Raw genomic sequence first — 12,985 nt, 5'->3', positions numbered from 1 at the left:
ATATTCAAGAAAATGTGTTAATCATATGCAAGGTACAGGTAACATTTTTTTTATTTAATCACATTTCATTGGTCAATTACAGGGTGTATCAAAATGATTGGTACCCATCAATTTTGATGTTTATTGAAAAGCCTACCTCTTCCAAATACACTTTTGGATACATTTGAAATATCCAGAATGTATAGTTTATGACTTGTTTTTGCAATTAATTTACAAATTATTTGGATCTTATGTTGAATTTTGATGTGTCAGGCTCATCCATTATCGATGAAAATGATGGGTACCAATCATTTTGATACAGCTTGTATATATACATACACTTTTATTTTGATCAGCTCATCTTCAGTTAATTGGTATCATCACATGTACAAATGTAGTTCTGAATAGAGATAAAGAATATTACATCTTAAATATCCATCTACACAAGAAATCCCACCAATCCCTGGTATCATAGACTCATTTTGTTACAATCATGTTACACTTACACAAAGAGTATTAGTATTATTACATTGACATGTTTCAAATGAAAAAATATCCAAGAAATGATTGACTTTCAACATTTTTGGTAGAGTATGTGATTATTGCTCTGAAAGTGTGTAGCATTTGTGCAACATCAAAAAGTAGAGATAATTTAAACCAAACTATCAACAACAAAATACATGCAGGTCCCAGGTTCACCTCAGGTTTGTTGCTGTTTTTAGTTTCTTTCACTAGCACACATTCATGTTTGCTTTGTTTCAAACTTACACTTTCTTTGGTAAGTTTGGGAGTTTTGAGTAAATATATCAAGATAACATCCAATACAAAGGTTACTTGATAACAGATTCATTAGATTATTGTAATTATATAGGCCTACATAGATTCATAACTACAGCCTCTCGAAACTTATAAGCAGAGCAAACAAGATATAAAATACTAGTATTAATGATCTCAAACAAACTATTGACTAGCAAACACAGTTTAGCAATTCCAAACAAAGATGTAAAAACAAAATTCTGCTTACTGTATAGCCAAGTGTTAAATTTATATATGACAAAGCTTGCTTGAAATTCTTATGGAAAATTTTCTGCTTATGCCAGTACCAAAGCTGGGAAGCTGTCCTGGATGCAACTCTATACCCTTTTTTAAATGTTTCTTAAATGGTTTATTTTAATGACTTAGGCTTTGTGGGCTTGACATAGTGCTCTGCTATTTCATTTTTCCTTCACACACTGTTTATAACTTAATTTAATACTTGTTTGGAACTTGGAAATGCTCACTTAGTTTTATTGCTAGTCCACATTCTGGTAAACCAAAATTTGAATTATCTATGGTCTTTGGAATATCTTGACCAATTTGTCCCTGTAATCTGTCACATAAAGTTGCTGGTCATCATGTGACAGTGCAATACCATGTGTGTCATTGACCTCTGTAGTGATACATCCCATGTACACTCTACCTGCTGCATATTTGTAGATAGCTCTTGGATCACCCCGATTTGAAACAAACACCTCATCGCTCTTACTACAACACACACGATAAGGTTCCCATCTCTTAACCTCAGGAGGAGGGGACAGAGTTTGGAGACATTTGCCTGCATAGTTGTATAGTTGCAGGGTGTTATTGCTACCTGCTACTACAATCTCTTCATGGGATGTGACAGCAACACTGCATGGCTCATAGGGTATAGCAAAACTAGATTTGAATGACCCATCAGCATTGTGTATTGATACTGCCTTATCAGCCATACCTAGTATTATACACCCATTCTTGTCTACAGTCACTCTTACAGCATTTGATAGTGTATCTTTAGCGCTGTATGATCTGAATTCAGAATTAAATTTGTAATTGCTGTCATACAGCTTACAGCATTGATTCCTTTTAGGTATAACATAGGCATTGGTGGATGTGATACTGACATCACCTCTTCCTGCCTGCACCACACCATCATCAATAGTATGCATTAGATCACCACTCTTTGACATTACTAGGATTCTTTTGTCATAATCACATACAGCTACTTTCACATCTGATGTTACAGCAATTCCTGTAGGTCCCTGATAAACTTTACAAGGTACTTTGAATTGCCCTATTGATTTCCATTGACACCCTAATACACAAGTTACTACTTCAGTTGGAATATCTGCCAATGTCTCATCTACCTTATTCAATTCAATTTGATTTACTCTAGTTAGACTACCTATCATAGAGTCATATTTAGCTATTATGTTATGGGAATCTGATTTAGCCAGCAATTTTGCTTGCTCTGTTGCTTCAACCATCCACTGGTTTGCTCTCTCAAGATTTCTCTTTGTTTCATCAAGCTTGGCTTTCCTAGTCTTCTCCATGTTATTAATACCTGTTTCTGTTTCAGAGAAGACCTGTTTTATTTGCTGGATGTAGCCAGTTTGCATCTTTTCATAAGCTGCTTTTGCATCAACAGCCTCCTTAGAAAGCTTGCTGGTAACCATCTCAGCTTCCCCTATAGCACTCTCACATTCCATCTTCTTGCCCTCAACCTTCCTAATCTCTTCATGAAGGGAGCTCAATTTTTCCTTCACTATATCTTTTAGCGTTTCATATTTGTGATCGCGACAGTGCTGCACCATTATGATGCAATCCCGACAGACAGGTTTTTTGCAAGTCTTGCAGTAGAATTTTTTGGGTTCATCATGCTTACTACAGTACTGGTCTGTGTTACCGGACATGGTGGATGTGGTTGATACCAAGTTATTTTGTTTATAAATTCTACATAGGGGCAAGATCTCCTTCGCTGAGATGTTTACCAGAAATGAGTTGAGTTAAAGCTGTAGTAAATGAAGACTTGATGGGGTGATCTATCAAAGGTGTAGGCTGTACTTACTATTTTCTGTTTTTGTAACTTCACTGCCTTGTAGGGCACAGTTTCTATTATGTACTGGGCAGGATTTTTGTTTTGCCTGTAAAAAAAGAAATTTGCAAATAAAATAAGTAATCCTCTTGGTCGTCTACTTAGGTAATTAGTTAGCATCTAGCGCACTAAGCTGAGCTCAGGGTAAAATAAAACAAATAATACAAGACACTGTCTTGTTTTCAAATGTTAACTTTCATTGGTGCAGAGCGCAAATAACACTGCCTACTACTCAGCGATGCCAAAGCACTTCACAAAAAAGGTTGCCAAAAATGATGGGGAAACAGGCTCATAATTTTTTTTTTTTGGACTTAGTTCAAAATTAACAAAATCCACAGTTAATGGTTACCTTGTAAATATTGGCCTGCATATTATATTACCTGAAATTAGATGCCAACTAACAGATACCTACCTTTTATAAAAGTACATATACCAGAATTCCTGCAATGGTGAAACTTTGCTTTCCTGAATGGGAAAAATTAGGTTCTCAACATGGTGCTCCTCATACTGGGTTTGGTGACACCAGCTAATCCACAAAATGCTTTGCTTATAATGTAGCACAGTGGTACTATCTGGGAAAGTTCTGTTGTGATGAGTGCCTCAGAGAGCAAAACAGAATGAGCATGCATTTGAATATGAAAAAACGTCTGCCTATACATGATATATGATACTCATAATTAGTGATAAGACAACTTTATAGTTTGCGTATTTGGTAATCATTTGCGTCATTTATTTGTTTTAATATTTGTTATTAATAGACTAATCTATTGTTGAAATACTGGTATCTATTTCATTTAAGAAATGTTAATGGATCTTCATTTTTTTCTACATAGGCCTTTGTATTTTTTTAATATGTATTAGAAATTAACAAATATATCATACATATATAACAGGTAGTATTTTGTATGAAATTGTTTCTGTAATTAAATGTGTCATATATTTTTGTTTTGTCACAAACACATTTCATTTGTCATTAAATAAACAACAATATGTGGTGCTGGTTGCTTATTGTTTACTCAACAGCAAGATAATAGTCTGATTTGTGAGAGGGTGCAGTAAAGGTTATCAAAATAGGCTGATAAGACTGTAGACAGGGTTGCAAGTTTTGAAGAGAGAGTTTAATTGATTGAAATCAGTGCTGTATTCCACCTATAGTTTGATCAGCTTGTAATGGGCAGGAAATGTTAGGCTTTTACCACTATGCCGAAAAGTAGACCCACGTTAAGAATGCTATTAGTTGACCTGTCTGGTCTTTATTTTGTGTGTTGAAGAAAGTAGACAAAGTATAGGACTTGAATTAATAATTTGTGATGCTTCTGGCGAGATGTAATAAGAAAATTCTCAAAATAAAATATTTTGATATTAATCCATGATGCTATAAGGCCCGTCGATTACGAGCTGATCAAAGTATAATTAGCATACTGGATGCTTAAGATAGTCTGGGGGAGGTGGATACATATTAAAATGATGAAATGAAAGCAAAATTTGATCAAGACATACAGGTGCATTGAAACATTCTGTGGGATGCTTATTACTTGAGGGTGCTAATTGGGTTGTTTACAGTATATGCATTTTTCTCAAGGTACAAGTCTGAACCATGCCATAAACATGATCAAATCAGGAAACAAAGTGGTATCTTAGCTTTGAAATTCATTTTCACAAAAAGTTTCTTCTAGGATTTTGGCAGAATTGAGACTTATTTCTTTTAAATATGTATATTGTGTTATCTTTACAGGTCCATACTAACAGGCCTATTTCCACCTACCGCTGGTACAGCCCGTATCTATGGACATGATATACGCACAGATATGCTACAGATTAGGAAGAGTCTAGGCATGTGTCCACAACATAATGCACTCTTTGATAAGTAAGTACATGATATATGGACAAATATACTACAGATTAGGAAGAGTCTAGGCATGTGTCCACAACATAATGCACTCTTTGATAAGTTAGTACATGATATATGGACAAATATACTACAGATTAGGAAGAGTCTAGGCATGTGTCCACAACATAATGCACTCTTTGATAAGTAAGTATGGAACTAGAAATAACAATGTGTGCTTGTTGTGACCTTGGTCTCACTTTCCACCAAGGATACTGGAATTTAGCGCATTCTTTTTCAGAGTGCTACATTTGGGACAACAATTTATCTCAAAATGAAGTAAAAAAGATGGTTATTTGATTGCTGTATGCAAAACAGATTTGCACTTGTATATGTTTCACAGCGTGATATAAACGTGTCAAATCTGGGTCAATCCTTCATGTAATTATTTTGTGTAAGCTAATCCAAACCCTATAACTCTATACTTTGATCAGCTCGTAATCGGCGGGAATTATTAGGCTTTTATCACTATGCCGAAAAGTAGACGCACGCCAAGAGTGATATTATAGTGATCTGCCTGGTCTATATTGTGCATGATAAAGAAAGTAGACAAAGTACAGGACTTCAACTAATAAATTGCAATACTTCTGGCGAGATGTCAAAAGACAATTCTCCAAATAAAATAACTTGATATTAATCTGTGATGTTATAAGGCCCGCCGATTACGAGCTGATCAAACTGTAATCCTAACCCTAATCATAACCCTAATCATAACCCTAATCCTTACCCTAATCATAACCTGAACTCTAATCTTAACCCTAAACTAACGCTAATCCTAATCTTAACCCTAATTTTGTGTTAAATTACATGAAGGAGTAACCTACTTTAACCCAAATCTGTATAAAATAGGTCTTGTTATAAACTATTTTTTCTCCAATAGATTGACTGTAGAGGAGCACATTTGGTTCTATGCAACATTGAAGAATACCCATATATCACTGATTAAACCTGAAATGGATAAGTAAGTACAATGTTACAACACTCTCAAGTTTTAAAATGTTTGAGATGATAAAGAACAAATTAGGTATATCTTACCTTTATTGGTGAGTGTGGCTCAATCATCAAGGAAAACGGATATGCAGCTTGTGGTCATTGCTTGGTTATAACCTTAAACCCCATGTGCACTACTACCTTTTATACTGAGTTCCTTATTGATTAATTACATGATTTAACTGTCTCAATAACCAATCAAAATAGCTTTTAGATCCCTCAACAATTTAATCCTTCAGCCCTACTGACTATTCTTTTTTTTTTATTTATTCTTATCATATTTCTGATTGGCTTAATACAATGATAATAGCCTTCTTTGTAATCAATCAAAATAGTTCTTTGAATTATCATTTTGTAGTGCCAAGTTTGCTTACCATTTTCTAAACTTAACTGTTGTTGAGCACCTGTTTACAATTGCAAAGTGGTATAATATCAAACTTGTTAAAATAGTATTGGATATTTTACTTTGAGGCACATACTAATGTATCAACAATTAATTTTTTCCAGAATAATCAACGATATTGACCTAGACTACAAGCGCCACCAAGAGGTGCGATGCCTGTCAGGTGGGATGCAACGAAAACTCTCTATAGCCATTGCATTTGTTGGAGGATCAAAGACAGTGATCCTGGATGAACCTACAGCTGGTGTGGATGCTTGCGCAAGGAGGGCAATATGGGATTTACTACTGAAATATAAACATGGTAATGATAGGCAAATTATATAGAATGTAAATATATGTTTGTGATAAGTTGTTTGAATTTTTGAAGGGTTTTAGGTTGTTTGAGCTGATAGTGTGATATTTGCTGAAAACTACAAACACAGATTTCCTTTTTTTGGTGAAAGGGGTCTATTAAATTTTCGATGAAGCCCTATAAACGAAAGTCCTTTCGTTAGAAGGCTAACCCCCTCCCCCCTCCCCTCTAACGTAAGTGACAAATATCGCAAATTCCAACCCGTATTCATATAGGATACATGGGCCGTCGCTATGGTGCATGGGGTTGTGGAGGGGTGTGACAATCCTAGGATATTGAAAAAAGAATGTGGTATCAAACACAAAACGTTTTCGACATCATTCGCCAAAGGTTAGAAAAGGTTGCCAGAAAACGATTAAATGTCTGATTATATAAAGGATATATAAGGCTAAAAAACGTTTTCATATTAAACATTTAAAAACATATTTTGATAATCTCCTGCAAATATTCTAACATAATGGTCTTAAAAAAATGTTTTACAGTAACATTTTAGAAATAGTTTTGTAGTGTGTTTTCATACATAACGTTTTAAAACGTTTTCATGTTGATTTGAAATCATTTTGAAGAAGCCACTGTAAAATGTCAATAAGAACTTCGAAAAATACTAAAATTTGAAAATGATATATTAAATCCTTAAAAAAAGATCAACTTTGACCGATGTTTTAATTACTTTTTTACAAACGTAATCGGACTTTCTGACCCCCTCCCCCACTAACGAAAGGACTTTCGTTTATAGGGCTTCATCAAACTTTTGGGTTGTTCCCTAAGGCCTATAAAAATTTTTATATGTACATGTCCATATCTAAATAACCCCAAATGTTTCAAATTGCAATAAGGCAATGAAAAAAGAAACCTGTTCTATGAGCTGACAGACTTTTCAAGTAGGGTCGTCCAGTCTGTCATTCATTCGCTTCATTAAAATATATTTTTAATCAAAATCAATCCACTTTTGCCAATAAAATAGATGATTTTATATACATACAACAAACAAAGAAACAAAAAATATCTCCAAAATGCAAAATCTGAGTCAGCCGGGCCTGTAAAACGGGGTAAATTTGGTTGCCTAAAGTGTCCCTTTTCTTTTCAGAAAGACCAGAATCGTATTTTTATGAATACAACCATAATATTTCAAAATTATTTTCACTACTCTCTACAGTCATTCAATACAATACAAATGGGACAGTTTAAAGTTATGTGAGGTTAGGTAATATGTAGAAATCACAAAGCTTTTTTTTCTATAGATTACAGCTGAGTGTACTAATGGAGAATGAGCTATGTACTTCCTTTAGCTTTGGACAAATTAACTACACTACATTTCTTTGCCACAGGTCGCACCATCCTCCTCTCCACCCATTATATGGAGGAAGCAGATCTCCTAGGTGACCGCATCGCTATCATCTCCCAGGGAGAGCTCAAATGTGCCGGTTCACCAATCTTCCTGAAGACAACATTTGGTGAAGGCTATAAGCTTGCTATGGTAAAGAAACCACTAGACGCTGAGGTGATTTCAATAAGAGAGGACTCAGAGTCTGGTAAGTGGCATTGTTAGTTTCTGGGTGTCTCAATTAATTTGATAGGTTTGGCATAAAAAATACTAGTAATAATCAATCTGTATTATGGTATATTTGAATGCTTATTTATATGACAAAATATTGATATGCCTTACGCCTCTCCTCAAATGTTGACTAGTACCTCCAACCTTGATTGTGTTATATCCATACCACATTGCTATGAAGGGGGTTGGGAGGATTCAAACATGGTGGTAGATGAACAAAGTACAGGCTGTATCACAATTCTCGCGTTTCATAATATGATGCGCCGCCAGCGGTTGCTCTTGGCAGTTCAATTTTTGACCTTCAGAGTCGACATCGCCGTTCTAGCTGCCATTGGATGTGTGATAATACAGATGTTGAAAACAGCTCCACAAAGGGTGCTGAGTCATCAATAGATTGTAAATGGATCTACTATAATTGTAAAATTGCTATTTTAGTATGCATTCGCATGCAACATCATATTAACATTTTAAACCGACAATGGCGTATGTTCCTGTGTTGTATTTGTGACAACTGAATGCAAAATTACGTGCGAGTGCTTGGTGATATCTACTTCCGGGTCAGACTTGTCGACCAATTTCCCACAATTCAACACGCTATGATGACTGTCGCATTTAAACGGAATGGGGGCGCATAGATTGTGAAATGCAAGAATTATTAGTACTCTCAGTTTTAGCTTTGATGTGTACTGAAAATGCTGCTTCTTCCAAATGCAACGTTGGATCCAGAAAGACCACAAGTCATGTTTTAAAACATTAATATACACATTTAGTGGAACTAATGTTGCATTTTTTTAAGAATCTGACAGTCTTGTCCTTTATCACTTGGAACTGATGTGTACCAACCATTTTGATACTTAAATTTGTTGTAAATTACTAATACAACCATTTAGTAACCTTACAAATTTTACAAGGCTAGTCTTTGGGGAAATTGAAGTCGGCTTTTGCTGACCATGTATATTTAATTTAAATTCTTTCAATATATTTACTTTTCTACAGTTGTTTAGGAACAGGACTCACATCCAGCCCATACAAAGCGTAGGTGCAGGCTTGCAGCATAGTTCATGCATGGTGCTCAAAATGATCTGAGAAATACAGCATGAATACTTCATTGCTTGAATATTAAATTAAATGCTTGTTTAACACTTGAATCGTGTAATCTGTAGATTGTGATTGTACAATGCATCTAATCACTATATATGTACTCATGCAGATTCTCAAGACAGACGTAGCATCTCACGGAGCAGTACGCAATCCAGTACATCATTCACCAACTGTCGTGAGCCAGAAGTCACACGATTCATCCAGCGACATATACCAGATAGCAAACTCTCGCAAGAAACGTTACGAGAGCTGACATACACCCTCCCTACAGAGGCTGCCAGGAAGGGACAGTTTGAGAAGTTGTTTGATGCACTAGAGGATGCTTGCCAGGTTTTAGAGGTGTCTGATTATGGGCTCATGGATACGTCTTTGGAGGAGGTGTTCCTCAAAGTCACAGATTCAACTGGAGTGAACACAGAAGGTACAATTTTATGTTAATTGTTATGAAGGAAATTTACAATTGAGCAGGTTTGCATTTTAGGTTGCAATGACATACTTTGTCACTTTACCAGAAATTTCTGCAGATGATTTTAGTTAGTGAATGTACAATTCTTTGTATGATACATATAAAAAATACAATATTTGCAAATGATTTTTCTATAGCCTAAATTCACCCTAAAAAGCAAAATCTTTAGTGTCAAAGGGCCTGAAGATTTTTGTTTGTTATTAATCAACTTTTCTATACAAAGTGTTCTTCTGTAGGTACATCGCAGTGGAGAATTTTATTTTTAAATGTAGGCCGATTAAGTGCTTTTGTGCCTATATATAGCTGTGTCATAGAAAGGGTTTAATATGCTATGTCTTGGACTATTGTGATCACCAGCGATATTGTGTGCTGAGGCCTGTGAGTTTGGTGTAGGCCAAACTAAATCACCTTGAAAAGGTCTTATTCATGCAATATGGTCATATCTTCTTTTCACAGAGGAAGAAGCTTTGCTAAAAAGGAGACATACAGCTCAAGTTGAGGACATGATTGATGACACCTACCCAGTCTCAGACCCCACACCACTCCTCAGGTCACTTGCATCTAATACATCAAACAACACAAGAACACCCCTAATGAGCGAAATGGAATTAACAGACGTGGCGGTGGATGACTCTGCGGGATTGTTGAATAATGAGGTCAGGGAGGGGGAGCATCAGGGAGCAAGTAATAGTTATACCAGGCTAGAGGAGGAGGGCAATGGTAAGTCACTTTATGACAAATTACTTAGGCCATCTTAATTTAATAGTTCGTCTCAAAGCCCTTCCCAGGTTGAAAACCTAATGCGGAATGCATTTTTTTAGAGGTTTTTTTTTACTTTTAATCTTTTTATCTGTGGAACCAGCATTTTGACAGCCTCACCCCCCCTTTACCGACCCTAAATGAAGATCTGGGCTTCCAAAAGAAAAAATTTTCTTACAACCCCAGTAAAGCATTAGGCCTGAGATGTGTTTCCTTTAGATGCTATGAACACACCCCCACTATAGTACCTATATCTTCCTTGAGTCAGTAAAGTAAAATAAAATTGTGAGATTTTCTCAAAATGTGTTCATTTTTGAAGGAATCTGTCATGCTAGTTGGATTCTTTGCATCATTTCCTTTCTGAAATTGTATACTTTAATATACTTCTCATCATTACATTAAGGGCTCAGATAACAACGTTTTCACATATTTTTTGTGTGATTTGAGAGCACATCAGTCATATTGAATTAATTTTTAAAACAAGGAATGTCATTCTGATATCAAATAATTTTGATTCTTTGAAATTTGCAATATAGTACACATTTTATGGCAAATTATTAAAAATTGATATTTTTCAAATTTAACAGTCTTTGAAGTAAATTGTATAACTCTAATTATATGTACTACAAGTGTATGTAGCTGGGATGAAAAGCCGACGATCAATTGAACATTTTGACCTTTCATATTAAAGATACAGATTTTTCCCCAAAAAAACCTGAGAAAAAAATGTAGGTCTTCTCAGGTCGTCGCTGTCCGAGCCCTTAAAGATGCAATAAAATAGAGTGTCTAAATTACTGACTCAAGAAATGTATACAGACTATAGGTGGTATCCTATCTGTAATATCTATTGGCTGTTGTGATACACTCTAATATCCAAACAACCAGAGCAATTCAACCCAAACTTTAAATCAGATTCTTTTGGTGATAGGGCTCAATGTAAGGTAATGTATAAACTACCCACTTTTATGTCATCAATACTAGAAATATAAACTTCTTGCTTTCTTTCTTTCCTAGATTTGAACAATAGGCAGGCATCAGAAGAAGGAGCCAGTTCCTTTGTCCTAACTGGGGTACTTCTAAGACTCAACCAGTTTTATGCATTGCTAATGAAAAGACTTCACTACACAAAACGCAGCCGCAAATGGCTGTTTTCACAGATTCTTCTTCCAGCATTTTTTGTCAGTATTGCTATGAGTGTGGCACTTTCTGCACCACAAATTGGCAATTTGCCAGAACTTGTCTTGTCTCCATCGCAATATCACCCTCTGGAGTATCCCAAAGGGAATTTTATACCGTATGCAAATGAGGCACTCAATAAACGCCGCACTTATCATATATATCGCTCCACAAGCGGTGATGCCGGACCAACACAGCTCACAGAGACACTGAAATACCCTGCGGGCATTGGGGCAACGTGTGTGTTGAAGACTCCATTTAATGGGTCTCTGGACTTACTTGTTGAGTCTTTGAATTTCTCGGCAAGTGTTGATTTGACTGAAAAGTACTATGACCCTATGTGTAAGCAGTCTTTTCAGAAGAGAACATCACCACTGTTAAATTATGTACCACAGCCACCACAGTCAATAAGCAAAGAGATATCGGAATTTGATGGTGAGTATAGGGTATTGTTTGCCATTTATGTTGCAAATAGCCTAATGGGTCTTTTTAGCTTTGGTAATGTCTTTTTTTGCGTATTTGTATGTAAATTTTTGATATATTTCAGCTATAACAGCACACCAATGCCCCCAATCATTTTAATTTGTTTAAATTTGAACTCAGAGACCCCAAAAACATATAAAATGACACATTACACGCTATAGTTGCTATCTTTTTGGCAATGTTTTAGCGAAATGTTGGAAAAAATGTGGTTTTTGGCGGCCATTTTGAAAAAGTCCACTGAACCAATATAAAAGTACATTTTATGCAAAAAAGCTTCCCGGATTTGGTTTTAGCAGCCAAAATGGCCATGGAATCCACTCGTCTTAAATTTTTTTTTGTCATTTGCCCACGCCTAGCAATAGAAAGTGTTTTTATATCATCAAGTTAATCTATTTGTGGAAGGTACATAGCAATGATTCCGTCTACCATATCGAGGGGTTGCTGCAAGAAGCACTAAATACAATATAGCTGCCAGGTGTCAGATTTTAGATGTGTGCAAATATAGAATGCAGAAATTGCCAAATGTCTAATAGGGCAGCTATTGCAGGTGGTCTTGCCCCTTGTTGATATGCACAGTATAATGTAAAGTTGAGTTAATTAATTTTTCTGATCACAAAAATAACTCTTTTCCACCATTTCTGTTCAGTATAATGCACACTACATTTACCCCACCAATTCTAGCTTTAAAAAAAATTAGTCTTTGCTTACATGTATACAATGAGGGCCTGCTTAAAAAGCAGTGCTTGTCACTGAAGCAGTATAACCCACAATAAAGAAAGAATAAATAATAATAAATGATAATAATTTGTGTGTTGAGATTACCAAAGGCTAGACACAATTCTTCGCTAATATGAAATATTACCAATCTCTTGCCGGCTAATTTTTGTTGCACTACCAGTATATCAAATGTGGCAGTCTGTGCAATATTTATATATTACTGTGT

At 35.5% G+C, this 12,985-nt stretch overlaps 1 protein-coding gene across 3 annotated transcripts in view; it reads left to right on the top strand.

Annotated features, from left to right (window-relative positions):
• The window catches only part of LOC140137970 (ATP-binding cassette sub-family A member 2-like), a 194,728-nt gene that overhangs the window by 118,958 nt on the left and 62,785 nt on the right, over positions 1–12,985 (top strand). For all 3 annotated transcript variants that reach the window (XM_072159793.1, XM_072159792.1, XM_072159791.1), the window contains exons 23-29: positions 4,605–4,736; positions 5,638–5,718; positions 6,255–6,451; positions 7,831–8,034; positions 9,268–9,579; positions 10,081–10,344; positions 11,398–11,994. In XM_072159793.1, the coding sequence (XP_072015894.1) occupies positions 4,605–4,736; positions 5,638–5,718; positions 6,255–6,451; positions 7,831–8,034; positions 9,268–9,579; positions 10,081–10,344; positions 11,398–11,994 (1,787 nt within the window). The remainder of the gene's footprint in view (positions 1–4,604; positions 4,737–5,637; positions 5,719–6,254; positions 6,452–7,830; positions 8,035–9,267; positions 9,580–10,080; positions 10,345–11,397; positions 11,995–12,985) is intronic.

The sequence above is a fragment of the Amphiura filiformis genome, chromosome 17 (genome assembly GCF_039555335.1).
Source record: "Amphiura filiformis chromosome 17, Afil_fr2py, whole genome shotgun sequence".
Classification (NCBI taxonomy): Eukaryota; Metazoa; Echinodermata; class Ophiuroidea; order Amphilepidida; family Amphiuridae; genus Amphiura; species Amphiura filiformis.
Note: the sequence above shows the minus strand (reverse complement) of the source record. Positions and strands in the feature narration are given on the sequence as shown.